Consider the following 19147-nt stretch of genomic DNA (forward strand, 5'->3'; position numbering starts at 1 on the left):
ATGGAAGAGTTCAAGTGGGTAAGTGGTTAAATTCACTCATCTCTAGGGTTTGAACTCAGGCCTGGTAGGTGTGAATACTGCTTAAATATGACTGTATTAACATTTATTAGCCATCAAAAATATCTTACTCTTACTCATGTTGGTGCTAAATCAGATGTATGTTCTTTGTGTATTCTGGAATTAAACATTTTTATCTCCAATGGAAAACTGGAGAGATGGATGCACTTATAATGAAACATAAAGCCTAAAATTATTAAAACCTCTTTGCCCTTGCTCTCCAGAAAAGCAACGAATCAATTTGGATTAATTACAATATGCCTACCTTGATACTTTATGAAATTTCGCTAGGAGAAGCAATCCCTCATGCCTTTCTGTCTTACACTGAAGCATAAAATTGCCGTAAAGCTGTTGAAATAGCTGTACTGCTCTCCCATCGAAGTGGGTGCACTTCAGTCATGGAAGAACTAGTTCCAACATTACAAAGCAATTTGTGATCCCTTAAGGTTTCTGTACTACATAGATGTAAAAGACTATTATTAGTCCCTACAATCGTCACTTCACCATTCACACTTGAAGCAATTGAGGTTTCCACAAATCAGGCAATGTGCAAATTCTGTCATAGTAAAACATTTATTTGTTAAAGTGATATAGATTATTTAAGATTCTACAGTCTTAAATCATGGATGGCAATGTAACATGGATTGATACAGGACTCGATGCCAATGTAGGCTTTTTTCTTTACTTCTTTAAAAAAAAAAAATACTTGTAGGCCAGAAGAAAAAAAAAAGTTTTGGTTTTAAAAGGGGATGAACCATGGTCTGATAGAGCCAGTTCTGCGGCATCAGAGACTTCTGCTTCGGCTCCTGTGGACAATTTCTTCTGGGACAGCAGTTCAACAATTAGCCTTTGTGAATTGAAACATTTTTAAATTTTATCCAGCAAAAATATCAGTGGCAATTTTTTTCAGGAGAGAGAGAAGTGGTGCTCTTCAGATTAACTCCGGCCTCTGAAATGAAAGAAAAAGAAAAAGAAAAAAAAAAAAGAAAGAAAGAAAGAAAGAAAACACATAGCTAATAAGATCATTGTGCTAGCAATCTAGAAGTTACTGAACTGCAAGCACCCCGGCAGGAGCTTATTGACACGAAATACTAGATATACCTCTGGACACTATTTAGACATGCACATCAGCTCTTAAAATGTTCCTTGGTAATTTCAAATTGTTGAATATGTTGAAAAAAATCTCATTTTAAGAAGGAATGTAAATATATTAAGAGTAAATAGTTATGCAAGTCACAGCCAAATTCAGGAATGGCATTTTTCCTTGCTTTGATTTTCACATTTATATTCTCAAGTTAAGAGGAAAACAGTGATTTCATCCATTAAGGCATGCCTTTCAGGCTTTAACAAATATTCATACCGGTTTTTAAAATACGGACATTTTAGATCAAATCTGTTAATCACATCTAAAACCTAAGTGATCTCTACTTTTTTATATATTCTTTTGGAAGCTCTGTATCATATTAAGGTTTTACAAAATTTAATTATACATTTAATGGTAGTGAAGGTATTAATTCATCTTCATTAATTATTTCCTCATCCACAGAACAAATGAAATAAATGTGAAAACTGACAATAACTCACAAGCAAAGGCATTTCATAGTTAACATGATTTTGAAAGAAAATCATATAAAAACCATTTAAAATTTTTTAAATAACAAACAGTGAAAATATTTTTTCTCTAATATGGATTCTCAGTACTCATGGCTTTCAAATAGGTTTATAAATTCTATACTTGAAGAAGATGGAAAATATCTTTTGAGAAATATACAATTTCATAATATGTAATAGAAGTAATTTTTCTCCTTTCCATTCAAGGATAACTACATGTTTACAAGTTGAGGATTATAAAATGCATCAAACAAATGAATGATGAAATATAGATTCTTAACTTCAATTTATATCAAAATGTTGATGTAGGACATATTTGGATAACTTTACGTGGTAAAGGTAGGCAAAATACCATAGCAATATTTTACTTAAGAAAATATTTCAAAATACTTAATTGGATAAGTGAAGTTATTTTCAAGACAAATGATAACTTTTGAGAATTATTGAATAAAGAATTACTAGATGTTTGAGGATTGTTAATAGATAATGATGTGCATCCGATTTTTAAAAAATAATTACCTGGTAAACTACTGAAATATAGACATCACTATCATACTTTACCTGAAATATCAAAATTCCTCACTATTGGATTCATAACACAGCTGATTTTGGTAAAACTGGTTATCAACAGATTTTCATTTCTTTTTGTATTTCCAATAATATGTTCCTTTTGATAAAAAAAAGTGATTGTACTATATACCAAATTTCAAGTCTCAGGAAATAATAATATAGAAAAGTAAATATACCTAGAAGAAAAATACTGTGGACAGTATAACTAGTTTGATTTTGGAAATAATAAATCCTTTCAGAATAACAAACTTTCTTCTAATATCGAGTTAATGATTCTATAAGCTGAAATGGTTTAGAGTTTTTGGTTCAATTTCACATTACATAATAACATTATTAACAAACTGTGGAAATATAGTTTATAAAAAAGCTAATTTTGAAGATTAGGAAATAGCAATCAGTTTTGGAAACAATGGTGTGAATTTGTCTGCCCTGCATCTGCCATTATTGAAACAATGCCATAATATGAAGTTGAATAAAAATTTTAATTGTAAGATATTCAAAATAACACTTTTTTACTTTACTTATCAATTAAGAAACTCTAACAATGATTCCATAAAGATCTAAATATGGAACACAAAATTACAAGAGTATCACAAAAAGAGAAAACAAAATAGACTATAATAATTATGCTAAAATGTTATTAGAACTAAAAATAATGAATTTGGGGTAGATTCAGGATGTTTTGTCAATGGTCCTCATTTGACTGTGGAAGGGTAGCATGCAAAACACTGCACAGTATAATCAACAATACTACAGATAAAAGGGGAAATTAAAGCTACCTCAACATTAAAAGAAGGAAAACTATCCTGACATTGAATGGATTTGGGAAACTGTTATTGCTCTGATGCTGAACACAATTAAGAGCTAGATAAGATTTTTTATCTTGTACAGTTAGGGTATCTAAAAAGAAGGAAATGATTTCTAAAGGTCATTGCTGACACTGGTGTTCTATATACTTTGTCTGATTTTCTGTAATGTTCAAATAAATACATCAAAAAGTATGCTTTAATTATTATAAAAATAGTTAAATATTTTCTACATATGCACCTATTTTATTACTCTTATTTATTTATTTATTTATTTTATTACTTGAAGGGACTATCACAGGGGAAAAAACCCTGCAGAACCAAGTATTTTATATTGATCTTTCTTAATTGGTAAAAAAGAAATTTGAAAGATATCTGAATCAAATACATACATTAGTGTTGCTGCTTAGCTCTTAGTTCATATGTTTTACAACCTGTTTTCCCACAGTTATTTTAATATTGTTGCTTATTTTTAATCAACATTACTTTTTATTCATTTATATATTAATAATTTGTCTAAAAGAACTGGACTCTTTTCATGGTTATTGCATCAGTAGCAAAGATTTTATGACAAAGTTTAACTTTTTTAAATACCTTGATTGATACTAAACAGAATAATCAGAAATCAAATGTATTGAAACCAGGAAACAATTATCTTAAAGACTGGTAGAAGTAGTCACAGAATAAGTGGCATTTATTGTACACACTTACACATACACACAAGTACACAATGTACACATATTTTGTTGGTCTGAACACAAATACTTTTTAAAATTCTTTATTTAAGGCATTTTCAGTATAAATGCAATCTAGTCAATTGTTCTTCCTGTAACTGCCAAACATGGCAAATCAATTATTTTACCTGATTAATTTTAAGTGCAAAAATATTTTCAAACATAAGGTTAATTTATATGTAAGTGCCTGTTTACTTATAGAGTAATTATCACTGATTTTATCGATTCCTTTCCTCATTGCTTTCCAGTCATCTTAGTGTGATTGGAATCTTATGACTTTATTTTAGAAGGACTGTATGTGTTACATTAAATATTTTAAGTGCACTCTGTTTCTATATATATATATAGGAAAAACCTTAAGGAATAAAATTGGCATCTGGCATATTCTGGCTAATGGAAATGAAATAAATCTAACTCTCCTGCCTCAGAAAAACAATCATCATAGCAGCTACCTCACTATGAAGAAGGACACCTAACCACTGACTGGATGAAATCTTTCTGCCCTCTCTGCTCCTTCCTCTGAGAGCTTGATGTTACATTAGGGACTGTGGTATAATCAATTTAATACTGTCACCTAGGAGATAATTTTTTTATATATTAAAAAAGTGTTTTAAGTTTTTTTTGTTTTTGCTTATTTTATTATCTATATATGTAAGGAACATTTTAACTTAAATTTAACGCAATGGGCGGTGTCCAAATGTTTGGAAAGTATTTTTTTGCCACTGGGTGGAAAAAGACATGTATGTTACCATCCTGCAGGAAATATAAACCCCTCCTCCCACTAATCACCCTGTCCCCCACCCTCCCCAAAAGAAGAAGCTATGAGCACAAGGAATCTCTGCCAGCTCTCTACCTCACTTCATTCACAAGGTAAAGTACTGTTGACAGTGTGAAAGGCCATGAGAAGACTAAGAGCACACAGGTCACAGTCTCTTCCAAGGGTCAATAGTGTTTGGTTGTGCTGACAGTTGTAGAAATAATAGGCCTGCTATTGCAGAAATCATTTATCAAATACCAAGAATAGTTACAGTGAGGTCATATGGTGACTTAAAACTGATAACAGGAATGTAGCAAGAAATTGGGTAATGACTAAATGATGTATTGCCACTAAATTCTGCTAAAATTCTTATTTGCCTGTGGATTTATTTTTCTTGCTAATGCTCGTAGAAAGAAAAAAAAATAGCCAAAGCATGGAAGGAAAGTTGCTATGGCATTATGACGTAATGTTTTAAAAAAGGAGCTCAAGAAAGACTCAGCATAAAATTTAAAAAATAGGTGACATATTCTACATATGCACATTCACTACGAAATCTAATACACACACACATATGTACACGTGAATTTACTATATGCAGAAATGACAGACTGCTGAAAGATCATGCACCAGATTATTAGTATTTGTATCTGGTAGGTTATGACAGATTTACATTTATTTTTTTAAACTATATTTTCCAAAATTCTCTAATTAATTCTAATTACTTTAGGACAAAAAGTCATTATTAGAAATCTCATCTACTTATCACACTGGCAAACATTTTGCTATCTCAGGTAGCACACAAACTCCCAAAGAGATTACTTTTCTCTAAAGTTGACTTCTAACACTGTGGTAAAATAAAGAAATAAACACAATAACATGTAACATGCCCCAAGAAATATGAATACTTGGGAAATTGTTTTAACTGGTAATTGAAAGGTGACCAGATTGACACTTCTGCTTCCAAATCTTGATGGAATATTTAGCACCATTCTGGACCATGCTGCTGACAGAGGACACTTGACTTAATTCTTCCTAAGGATATTCTCTTTTAGAACAGCTGGGTGTCCAAAGCTACATGATAAATTAACGTGTTCAAATCAAAGACAGAGGGAGAGAGGGAGGGAAGAAAGGAAGAAGAAAGAAAGGGAGGGAGGGAGAGAAAGACAGGGAAGGTGGTGGAGAACTGAGGCACCTTCATGCAGGTCAGTTCAGTTCTATTAACACCAAGTACATGCCAGACTCTATGCTATTGATTGTTTGCAGTGGGCCATCTGTTCGTTTTTTGCAGCATAGGAATGAGATCCTAAATTCAGTAGAGAAATGATGCATGAAAAACATTTTGTTTGATTTGGGAATGGAAGTCTTTAGGGGAAACCCTGAATGATGTTCCAAGTTAGTGGTATCTTTTAAATAAAAAATGGTAAAAAAAAAAAATGACCCTTATTTTTACTATCAACAAATAAATCAATGGCTTTTTCTAAGAACCTTTAAAAACAGAATTTTTTTTCTGTGCCAAATCATAAGCAAATGGCTGATGCATCCAGCTGTTTGAACAGATTGCTAAAGTGCCATTCTGCTCTGGAAACACACTTTCCGATCCAATTAAAATGCAGGAATCAAATACTCATTTGAAACTTCAAAAAAAAAAAAAAAAAGAAAGAAAGAAAGAAAAGAACGAAAACCAAGAAGAGTTGCTGACAAAAGCAACACCATGGATATTTCATGTGCAGTCTTTTGCTCCACTTTATAGTGGCTTCAGTCATTTTAAATAACAGTGAAACACTTTGTTGGTCTACTTTCAGTGAGGCATAATGTATTATCTCAGCTTCTATTAGAATGTGGAGGTCAAGGATAGGAGTGAATATATTCTTTTCAAACTACTGCCTTCACGTTGGGAAATATTTGTAAAAATACACGATATCATGCATGACTACAAAAGTGACTCAAAGTCACACTAGTATTCCCTTTATTCTTACAATATGAATCAGAAACATTTGGTTAACCAGAAATATGTGTAAATTTAGGAACTGGAAATTCACTTAACCAAACTGAACTTCAGTGTTTACCACTGAGCATAGAGTAAACTTTAATGAAAAATTTCAACAAATTACATAAACTAGCAAAACAAAAATTAAAAATTCATTTATAAAAGAATATACCCACTTAAGTGCCGAAGCACGTGACAGGTAACAAGAATCTCACCTGTGTTTCCTGGACAATCTGGTCAACATTAGTCGGCAAAGCATCTGGGAATAAAATTTTCAGTGTCATGAACAATTCATTTTTTATGAAATAGATCTTAAAATATTCTCACTGAAATCTTGATAAGATTCATCTTAACACAGATCTATCTAGACTTTTTTGGTAATAACTTACCAGTTCTTGGGTTAATTGCAATTAACTTTTATAATACTTCGTAGTTCTCTATGGCTATTTCCTGATACTCAATAGTCTAAAGGCAGAATTTTTAAAAATATTGTTCTAGTTACTAAAATCAGTAATTATCAATATGGAATGCACTTTTCCTGCAAGAGTTCAATAAGACAATCAGGGTTCTATCCATTTTCCTTACTCAGAGTTGACATTTCAGCCACAGAGTTGCATGTGATTAATATGGAAAGACATATCAAGCAAAAAAAATCCAAAGCAGGAAATGTAGTTTTACGGTATTCACCATACAAAGTGTAAAATAATCATTTACAATATAAACCATTATTCAATAACCCCCAAGATAACAGTATGTTTTGCAGAGTACCCATTTATCCTTATATATAACAGTAATGTTCTAAATGCAAACATTCTGCCTTCAAATGTCCATATGTATATTCCAATTGGCTACAAACGTTTAATATCATTAAATAGCCCTGTATAGTATACACTCTATTTCCTTCTCAAATGTCTTATTTTAAAGCAAATACTCTAGTCATTAAGAAGGGACACAACTATAAGAAAAAATTAGGTGTCTCAGGAAAATGTGTTTCTAAGGGTTCACAGATGAGTGTGATAAGAACTGTACAAAATACTTTTTTGATAAAATCTCCAGCATAAATATTCATATAAATTTCCAATGACCTCTGGAGATTACATTTTACATGAAAGCAATAACAAGACATGTTTGTACTATACAGAAAAAAATAATTAGGAAATTACATTATGGTAGAGCCCACAAAGTATATTTCATAAGTCCCTTCACATTGGTATAACCTCAGATACTAAACTTTGACTCTGAAATAGCTGAAAAAATCAGAAGGCAATGGTACACTGATTATTTTATGTTGAGTATTTGTACTGTTTTATGAAATTGAAGATGCATTAACATCACCTTAAAGCAGTAATGTCACACTTTTATATACTCCCAGTTACAAACTGTTACTTTCTATGTCCCCCTTTAGATAACACCGCATGTACAGGATGACTTAATCCCAGTAATATGTTTACCATTCTTTATTCTGTACTGCTACAAAAAGGATGGTTTCTGTTGCTTAAAACAAACAAACCCACCCCAAACCTGACAAAAGTAATTGTATTTGTAATCCCAGCATGTATTTACCTAGCATGGAAGGGAAAGGACTGAGTAATTTGAAAGAGCTCTGAAACTGTTATATTAAAAATTCCAGTCATTAATTGTGGTTATTTTCTCTTTCCTCTAAGAAACTTTAAAACTGAGGTATTTTTTATCCATAAATTTACCTCAACTGACATTTAACTCACAAACATTATAAGGTCAATTGTCATATTATTATTATTATTAGTGTTTTATTACCAACTGAGGATAAGAAAAATGTTCTTTTCCCATCCAATCCACCTCTGGGCTGAAGTCCTTTCCCTAAAACATTTCACACACACTCACATACAGAAGCATCAACATACGCTGTTGAAGTGGGAAGGCTGGACTCTTCCTGATACGCAAGGGAAAGCTGAGCAAAGGAAAGAGAGTACATAGTCTTCCTTCTGTCTAATATAAGTGAACACTGCTTGCTTAGCATTATAAAATGGAATTGGAATTCTGCCACACTGGGAAGCAAACGGACTCGTATCTGCAGCCTTCTTTGAAAAAACACCCCATTTACCTTCACAATTCTTGTACAAGAAGGTGCTTTATGTTTTGAAATTTTTTAAACTATTGGCATTTTAATGATCATTTTAAGTTTATTATTATGAGTAAATAGAGGGGGAAATACTAAAATTTAGGAAGCAAAAGTCTATTGATATGAATGCTGTGAATACTGTTTTATTAATTTTTTAGTTTTATACATGAAATATTAATCTCCTTTCAGTAATACACTCAAATAAAATACTTAATATTTAGTTTGCAAGTACTTTTTGAGCGCTTTAAGGGAAAATAGAAAATTCTTCATGAAAAACAGATAAGAAGAAATTCCTGTGGACAAATGGAAGACATTTAATTTTTTAAAAAATCTTTAAATTCTTGTGGAGAAAGTATGTATCATTCAAGTAGTAAACCTGTTATGTCTATAGGTGGCTTACAATAGCTCAAAAACTTATATTCTAAAACTGCTTTAGTGAACTATATATGCAAAACAGCTAGAATCAACTGTCTAAAAGCATAAAAAAGCTTACTGTGACATCAACTTAACTATTACATTTAATGGTTGGAAAAAAATGTAGAAAATATGTTGTCCTCAGCAAAGGTGTTACTGTATCTAATTTAAATTATTGTATTTAATGTACCCCTGTTAATCTATTTGTAAACTAAAAATAAATAATATTCATCAAACCAAAGTTTGTTTCCTCTTAAGATTTTGAGGCTACTTTGGATGCTTCATTATTCCTTTATGGGATTCATATATTACATATGCTTTTTTTAAAAGATCTACTTTAATAGTAGTTAGACATTTTCAAACTGGGGGACAATTATCCAAAACAAAAACAATAGAGGAATACATATAATTAAAAAATATTTGGGGTAAATATCTGTAAATATATTCTTTGTAAGTTTTTTAGTGAACAAGTTGAAACTATAGTGTAAAATGGCTAAAAATTCAATAATTAAGACCAGCGAAGCAAAAACAACATATACAACCTATACACAGTCAGCAACAACAAAGAGTAAAACGATATGCTTTAGATCACATATATGTAGTTGGTTAAATAAGGAATGTAAGAAATGACAGAAAGAAAAACAACAAGAGGGAGAGAATTTCTTGCTTATAGTAATATATCTGGATTACAAATCTCCATTGTGCTAATTAATCAAAATTCTTAATACGAGCCTTCTTCCGTGGCTCCATTCACTTCTTTATTCATCTATCCATTTGTTCATTCATTCATCTGAGTAACTACTGCATTTTTGATATTATACCAGTTACCTTTAATCACCCCCAAACTTCCAATAGATTTTTCTTTCAGCCACTTCACACTGAAACTGCCCTGAGCAAAATATTTTTCATATACTTATCAACAAAACCAAATAACACTTGACCCTCTTGATAGGCCAATTTTTGTTCACATCTTTTGTTTAAACATAAATTTTTTGAAAGATAGAAACAGAGGCCTTCTTACCACTTCTAGAGCAAGTGTTCAAGCATTTGGTTAATTCACCCTAAAAATAGTCATGTGAAAGCAATAACAATTTAAATGGTTTCAATGGCTTTAGTCAAACTGAATAAATTTCACATGATAGATATTACAGCGTTCTAAATGTTTATGAGAAATAAAAGATATTTAATTAAAGTTTCATTAGAAACATAAGCAGGAAACTGATTTTTAAAAATACAGGCAACTGGAAAACAGGAAATAAGTTAATTAATAGCTTGAAGTAGATACACTAAGCTGTTGCCTGTTTTGTGTCATTTCAGCACCCCCTTGACCACAACCTTCATAATGCCAGAAATTACTTATTTGGGGATTCATTTCTTTAAGTCTCAAAAATTTTTATATATTTAGGATTTTTAATACTATGCAGGTAAAAACTAGCAAGGGGAAAAATAATATGCTTTTGTCAGTCGGCACTTCATGAAGGATTAAGTAATCGCTGTTAATTAAAAATGGTTTGGGATTAGAGCATTATTACAGAAATAGTGTTGAAAATACACTTCACTTTGAGTAATACTTTGTTTTTTCAAAATAATACCACACATGTGACCTCATTTATTCCTCAGAAGAACTATATACCTGACCAGGGAAGGCTGATTATATTTTAGACACATGAAAAACAAACTTCAGAAAGAGAAGCAGGGAAGAGAAGACATTTAGGAAACACCTAAGGTAATGAAAGCCCATCAGACAATTTTTTTTTCAAGACTGGCTCAGAAAGTAATCTCTAACTGCTTTAATCTAATTCACTTTTGAATGTCATCACGATAAACCATGTATAAGATGTGCCTCGGTCAAGTTAAAATTAACTGAAAATTTTATAAATGCTTCCAACTAGAGGAAACCAATGATGGACATTCCCCACCTGTGTTTTAAATGGCCTTTCAAGTAATCTGAGTTAATAAATGTTTCCTGTGTGTTTAACTTACTCCCAGGGAGTAGTTTACATAAAGTACACATTATATTATGGCTAAAATTTTCTTGTGCAAGGTTCCCACATGAGCCTTATTCTCTAAGACAAAACAAACCAAAACAAAACAACCCCCCCCAAAACCCAAAGCCCCATTTACTGATCTTTAATAAAACACCATCAAGTTACCACATAATATTGTAAAAAATTTCAACGAGTAGATAGAACATTTTTCTATAGACCTTGATTTCAGAGACGTTCCAAGAATGCTATATTATCAAGGAGCAATACTATTGTCTGACTAAATTAAAAATCCTTTTGTAAATGACGTATCCCCACTAAGCTGTATAATTTCTAATTAAATTTCATCACAAGTTTTGGTTCAAATAATAAATACATTTCCTCTAAGAGAGAAACACTCAAACTCAGAATTACAGAGCAGAAGGGAAAAACGAAACGACTATCTGGTTAATGAGCAATGACTTTATATTGCTTATAAATGTAATAAGAACTCCATTAGAAGATTTTTATTTTACTTGGTGATAAAAATAAATATCCCTTTGATAAAGGCAGTTTTGCATTTTTGTCTCCCTATCTTGCATTAAGAAAAATATAAAGCTCATTCATTCAGCGAATGTATACTAGATGAATGAAAACACCTTCTTATGCCCAGGCAAATGCATATGATATTAAGACTGGCCTGTGACTTAAAACTGAATTGGCTTTTTTTGATAAATGAAAAATCAATTGAATTTTCTTCTGCTTCCCACTGAAAAAGCTGTGTCACGGATGAGAAACATCATAGAACCATTAAGGCACCTGAACCAAGAATGTTGTTTAGAAGGGTACCTATTTGAACACTGTCTGGGTATACTTAACTGAACATTTTATTTTAAATAACATATTTAAATATGTATTTAAATAACATAACATAACAACACAGAGCTGTTCTCTAAAATATTTGCCTAAAAACAAATGCCACTGTCATTGAAAGAAAATATACAATCTACTCATTGAAAAATACCGATCATTCATAGGTGGTACTTTGTGAGACTGGAGGAAAAATCATTATTTATGAAAGACTTTTTTTTTGTATGACAACTTGCATTATGTGATCTGCTACTTCAGAACCTGGAAGCCAGTCCTAGAATGGGGAAGGCACTGCTGTCATGCTTTTTCCCTAAAAAATTTATATATATGACCTTCATATATACATAGATACGACCTTCATATATACATATATACATACACACACACACACACACACACACATGAAGTAACTATACCCTAGAGGCTCTATATACCATGACACTATTAGCCATGAATCAGAGAGACAAGACTGGGGTTTCAAATTCCAATTTCTCATGTGAGTTCTCAAAATAATTTTTCGTTAAAAAGAAATAATAGGTTACACAGTGCTTTCCAATATCCACTGAGAATGTGAAAGAGTTGCTTTTCCACTACGCCCATCAAAACTGCTGGACTGAATTAACATCACATTCATAGACATGCTTCTTTTAGAAAACAGTCCACATGTGTTCGGTGAGTTAATATAACAATAGTATTCCTTTAATTCTCCATTCAGGGAGTACCTGTGCCTTGCTCTGGATCTCATAGCAGGCAAAGTGAGAAACTTACTTGGCTTTGAATGTGCTCTTTTAGATGTGGGCCCCTCTGTGCCAGAATCAGGAGGTCGACTAGCTAACTGCAAGGCAGTTGAGTTGTTCCTGTTAGTGTTTTGGGACTCAACATTTGTGACAGCTTCACTCTGTGGATCGGTACTCGGCTTTGTGCCAGTCTTTCTTTTCTGCTTTTGGGACACAGAAGTGCTTGAAGTCCAGGTAGGAGGCAAAGCAGAGGTAGTGGTAGAGGAGTCCTGACTTGAACAAGTTTCTGAAGACTGTATCACATTGTCACTGGCAACTTTACAACACTGGGCGTTCTCTTCGTGTCCCACAGCTTGTTTGGACACGGACTGGGGCAGTGTCACACTACAGCCTTGTATTTGAGCCCCATTAGTTTGAGAGTAGACATTGCTGACCTTGGTGACCTTGTGTTGCCCGTTATTGTTACAAACCTTATATCGGATCATTAGAATGATGATGAAAACCAGCACGGATGCTACAATGATGCCACCAATAATAATAATCATGGTGCCACCCAAAAACTGGGACTGCATGAAATGGCACCGCACGTAATCCTGTTCCGTAGTAAACTGGATGCAACCCACGACTCTTGTGGCAGTGAGGGAAGTGATGCCGTCATCATATATTGCCAAGACGCACAAGTCATACACAGTTCCAGCAGCCAGGTTATTGACAAGAAAAGTTTTGCTCGTAGGAGGTATCATTCTGAGGGACAATGGAATTTGTGTTAATATTAAAAACAAAGCAAAACAGATATACACACAGACTCATTATGACTTCGTTCTGTTTCACTTCAGTACTCATTAAGATAAGCACATTTATAACAGATATGAAATATGAGAAAGTGATCTAATCTTATATTTATCTAGTTAAAACGGCTAAAAGTAATTGTTGGATTCTGCATTATATTAGTGGTGCCTACACCATGCCTTGACAAGCTTACTAATTACATTGCTTGGCAAAGCAGAATGCCTAATACAAGCCACTGCTAAAAAAATCATTTATGACAAATTGCTTTTGAAAGGTGTGACTGTGACATTATCTGACTACTAAACAAATCCATTTAGCACTTACAACACCTCTGTGACTAAAAGCCAATTTGAAGGAAGGGAAAACACTGACAATCACATTAGAAACCAGAATGGAAATGCAATTCAGAGTGTTTATTTTCCAAATCAGTTATAAGCTACTATGGAATGGTATCTAGTAAATCTATCTTTAATAACAAAGGTAATCACTAAGATTAAAGTACTTTATTTACAGATCTCAACCCTCTCTTACGTCCTCAACACTTGGTTCCCAGTATGTTTTTAATCTATAAATGAGGTTGATGAAGATCTATGAGTCCGTGAACAGGGCAAAGCTGTGGACCAGAGCAGAAATCCCTCCTCAACCCCACTGCGGGCTGATAAATTTTCTTTCGGAACACAGCTGGTAAAGTTTGATAAGTGTCTAAGACATCTCTGAATCCACTGTACCACAAAAGTCTTCTGTGGATCCCATTCTCCACTACCTTTTTTTCCTCAGTAGCAACCATGTATGACTAAGATTTAATTTGGAAAAAAGGCTTGAAACTCTATTTTTTTTTCTGAAAGAGTTTTAGAAATTTCCAGACTTGGCAATGCTAATCTGTTATATAACTGAAACAACGTGTTCTAAATGTACCAAGAAACTTTTAGGCCAGAGTATGTATTTGTGGTTAAAATTACTATCATTTAGTGAGTGCATGAGAAATGTCGGGCATTACCAAGCACTTTATATGCATTATAATTTCATTTTTAAAATAACTGTATGAGGTAGGCATTATCATTAATTTACAAGTGACAAACATTCGAGTCAGGAATTCAAGCAATTTCCTCAGGGTCATAGAGAATTTACTTGTTGTGGCAGGATTAAAATCTTGGAATTTGGAAAATAGAAACTGACCTATTTCACAGAGCTAATGTTTAAAGTATATAGAATGTCTAGTAGCCACAGGAAAGTAAGGGATAGGGGTGGATGCTCATCTTTGACAATGGGTGAAATAATCCGTAGCCTAAGTGAAAAGCTGAGTATAATGACAGCAAACTACTTTATGCTAATATACGTGTATCACAGTCTACATCCCCATACATTTAGTGATGAGAGGGATATTAGAAACCATTTACTCTAACTGCTTCCTTTTAAAGATGAGAAAATTAAAACTCAGCCAGGTAGAACCCTGCCCAGGATTGGTCACACAGCTAGCTAGGTCAGTTTTGTTTTTGCCTACCAGCCTATGCTTACTTTTTAAAAAAAAATTTCTCTCATTTTCATACATGAACAAAAATCAAATTATCTTTAAGAATTTATCTGGGTGTATAACAACTGATTTGATCTTATTTCAGAAAACCTTAAAGACTATATATATATATATGTATATATATTTCAAAGCCATGATTTTGTATCATTTCCTAGGAATAGTCTATCTCAAATGAAATTATATGGAGAGGTAAAAATGTATATTTCCAACTGAAAATTGGACAAGATGTGACTATAAATCAATGAGGCTGAACTTTAGAAAAACATACCAGAAATTCTTTAGTCAGATGCAAATTCTCCACCAATGTCCTTACCCAGAGATTGTTTACATACTTAACTACACTGATACTTTCACTGCTCAAAATACTTATAAACTTCCTCTTTGGAACTGTCTTAAGAACCAGTGTATATGAGACAACACACACACACATAACTCAATCACTCAAAAAATCAGTCTCATTATTTTATAGTTACATCCTATTTTTGACCAAAAATGGCAATACCCATCTTGATCACCCACCTTATTCACAAGACTTGGCTCCAAATGGCTTTTGCTTGTTTCCAAAATTCAAATTCACCCTCAAAAGACGAAGATTTGCCACCACTGAGGATATTCAAAATAGTATGACGAAGGTTCTAAAGATAATTCCAAAAGTGCTTTGAGCAATGGCAGCGTTATTGGGATAATGGTATAGCCTCCCAACGTGACTTCCTTGAAGGAAAGAACACTCATGTGGATGTGTAAGTTCTGGTATGTTTTTGAATTTTTAAAATAAATCAGTCTTGTTCTCTGATAGTCACATCTCTTAGATGAGGGGGAAAAGTCAGCATAATATTAAATATAAATTTGAACTCTCTGAAAATAACACCCTTCAAAATATTTTCCCACATGTATTCAACTTTCACAAACCTTACATTATCTAATTTAAAAAATGTAGTGCTTCAATTACAACACAGAGTAGCACTGCCAATTAAAAAAAAAAATCAGTAGTACATTATCAAGCCCTACACTAAGATGCATGGCCAGTATAAAAATTGGCTAAATTTTTCTTACCTGTAAACAAGGGTGTCATCATAAGTACCATTGTACTGGATTTGAAACATACGTATTCCCGGGATATTTCTTTGAAAATTAAATTTAAGTAGTGCCGTAGATGACGTTGCTTCTGCCACAACAATTTTATCTTGACTCATTTTAGTATCACCATTGCTACTGCTTGCATTAGAACCTGACTTAGTAGAAGTTGAGATATCTGAAGAACCAGGATCAGGCTCATGGATATGGTTCGTACTGTTCAGTAAGTGAGGGAGCTTAATTATATGAAGATCCACCGTTTGTGTTGCTTCCCCAGCAGGATTGGAAGCAATGCAGGTAAAAGCACCTGTATCCTTAACAGTTGTTATAAGAATGTCAAGTGTCCCATTATCATACACCAGAGATCTTGTTGCATTTGAAATAAGCTTCCCTTCAGGAGAAATCCAGTGAATTGCAGGTTCGGGGTCTCCCCTGGCTTTGCACCTCAGGGTTGCCCTTTGACCCTCCAGGACTCTCATCTCGTGTGTATGACGAGTAATGAGAGGAGGCTCACACAAAAACTCTTCCTCAGGAATTGACCAAAAATAGCGGCCAGTTAAAAGCGCTGGGGAAGCACAGGTCTCCAGGTCATCTTCTCTGGACAGACGCCTCAACCACAACAATTCACAATTGCAGTGCAAAGGGTTTCCACCAAAACTTAATGCAAAAGTAGATGGGCTTATGATTCCTGAGGTTGCTAGGACCTGAGCTCGCTGAAAGAGAGGGTCAGGCGGTAGCTTCTGCAATTTATTTGATGTTACATCTAGCCGAGTCATCTTGTGCAAGTGGGAGAAAGTCCCTTTGGGAATGTTATCAATCATATTGTGATCCAAACTGAGGGTATGCAAGCTAACCATCTTCTCAACAGCATCCCATGGAATTGTTTCTAAATTATTATAGGACAGATCCAGCTCCTCGAGGGCAAAGACATCATCAAATGCTGTAGAAGAAATTAAAGTCAGCTGATTGTTGTTCAATATCAAATGATGGAGATTGGAAAGCCCACTGAACATATCATTTGTAATTTTAGTCAATCTGTTGCTATTCAAATGCAATGCCCTCAAATTCCGTAAGTCAGCAAAAGCATGAGGTGTAATAAAACTTATTGTATTCCTGGATAGAGTCAGGTCCACCAAGCTGGTCATATTGGCAAAATCTTTCCTTTTAATATTTGTAACAAAATTGTCTGCCAAACGCAGTTCCACAGTTCTTCTGTCAATGTTTGGTGGCACAAATAAAAGTCCTTTCTTGGCACAAAGGGTTGCAAGATTAGGAGACAAAATCTGACAGACACAACGCTTTGGACAGATCTGAGCTTTCACTGCTATGCCAATGAAAAACAGATAAAAAAGAAATTTTTCCATTGTAGATCAGATTTAAGAGCCTATAAGAGAAGACACAAAATATAGTGTTAGCATCCAATCACTTGAGTAAAGTCCTTATTCCTACTAAAATAATCTTTTTATGCAGATTAGACACAAACAATTTATTCATTTGCTTATTTAACAAGTATAAAATAATAACTCTGTATTGTCTGTATAATAGACACTAGGATAAAACTTATGTTATTCATAACCTCATAAGATTTAAAATCAAATGGAGAAAACAAAGTCAACAGATTATTACGATTCTGCAAATTAAGTGCTATTTTTGAAATATGCCCAGGATACTCCATGGGCTCACAAAAACGAGACATTCAGCCCAGATTGGAGGGTGGGAGCTCAGGAAAACTTCCATTAAATCCCAAAAAAGACATCTTGTAAAGTCAAAAGCTTAGACATTTATGGATTTGCAAATATTTCAATTTACTAGTCTGAGCAGAAACAATAAGAGACAATATTTCTATTTGTTAACCTTGTGGCAAGATACTTGAAAGTAATTAATTGTTAATTAAATTTTATTCATCTTTACAAACTACCTTGAAAATAGTACAACCTTCACATGCTAGCTGCAAATACAGGATCCTGTTTTCAAAAACAAAAAAGGCCGAAAATTAACCACAAATGCTCTGAGATTTTTAGATATTAGAATGTTTTATGTGATATAATGTGTATTTTTGAAGATAATTTATGGAAAGTAGTCATCAAAATACTTGACAGTGAGTCCAAGAAGATGTCATATTTCATTTCCTTTTCTGAAAATCTTAGCGCACTTATATTTATCAAAATTTAATTTTTAAAAAATTGACAGTTTCATTTCCATCTTAACCTTAAGTATTTACTCTTGAAAATAATCATCAAAAATAAAAATACTAATGCATATGTGATTAAAATTCTCAAAAAGTACATGTAGTTTTAGTAACCAAGAGGGAAAACAACTGCAGAAAATCACCCAAATGTTTGATGAAAATATGAAACATGGAATTATTCTAGAAATGATGCACCTAGTTTTCTAAATAAAACCTATTCTTATATTATCTTATATTCCTATTTTATGCCTATTTTATGTCATATAAAATGTGGTTGTAATGAATAAGAACTGTCATTCTCAACAAATGAAATAGTTTTACTCTTCTGTTCATGACAGAATAACTAGTACTTAGCCTTTCCACAATAAGCAAAATAAAAAAAAGAAAAAGAAACTGTATAAAAATATATAAAACTACAGTTTTCAGACATTGGAAAAAAGGAAGCAGAGAATCCTGATCCTTGAAACAACTGAATAAAAAAATAAACCCTATCATTGAGCCCTGGAGATACTTTCTAAACCACAGCACAAGGAGGGAAAACAAGGCAAAGCATGAAAACTGCTATTCAATTGAAGAGGACTGAGACTGGAGTACAGAGAGTTTTAGGTGGCTTGACTTTATGAGGCAAAGTACCAGAAATGAGAGTGTTATCAAAACAAAGAACTCCAGTAGTCTCTGTACATAGAGACAGGGAAACAGATACTAACCATTCTGAAACACTGATGGGGAAAAAAGTGAACAAAAACTCAGTGATATATGGAAAAATATTAAAAAGTCAAACATACATATAATTGGAGTATCAGAAGAAAGCTGAAGATAAAAATATATTTGAAGAAATAAAGGCAATTTTTTTTCAAATTTGTGATTAAAAAACAACCCAAAAATCCAAGCTTAAAACAAGAAAAACCAAGATACATCACAGTCAAAGTGCAGATAACCAAAGAAAAAGGAAAAATA

At 33.0% G+C, this 19147-nt stretch overlaps 1 protein-coding gene across 1 annotated transcript in view; it reads right to left on the reverse strand.

Moving 5' to 3' along the window:
* Nucleotides 1-616: 616 nt before the first annotated feature.
* The window catches only part of LRFN5 (leucine rich repeat and fibronectin type III domain containing 5), a 268652-nt gene continuing 250121 nt past the window's right edge, over nucleotides 617-19147 (reverse strand). The window contains exons 3-4 of the mRNA XM_057722364.1: nucleotides 15982-17386; nucleotides 617-1006 (exon numbers count right to left, since the gene is read on the reverse strand). Coding sequence (XP_057578347.1) covers nucleotides 994-1006; nucleotides 15982-17366 — 1398 coding nt within the window. The 5' untranslated portion in view covers nucleotides 17367-17386 and the 3' untranslated portion in view covers nucleotides 617-993. The remainder of the gene's footprint in view (nucleotides 1007-15981; nucleotides 17387-19147) is intronic.

This window comes from Hippopotamus amphibius, chromosome 2 (genome assembly GCF_030028045.1).
Source record: "Hippopotamus amphibius kiboko isolate mHipAmp2 chromosome 2, mHipAmp2.hap2, whole genome shotgun sequence".
In the NCBI taxonomy this organism is placed as follows: domain Eukaryota; kingdom Metazoa; phylum Chordata; class Mammalia; order Artiodactyla; family Hippopotamidae; genus Hippopotamus; species Hippopotamus amphibius.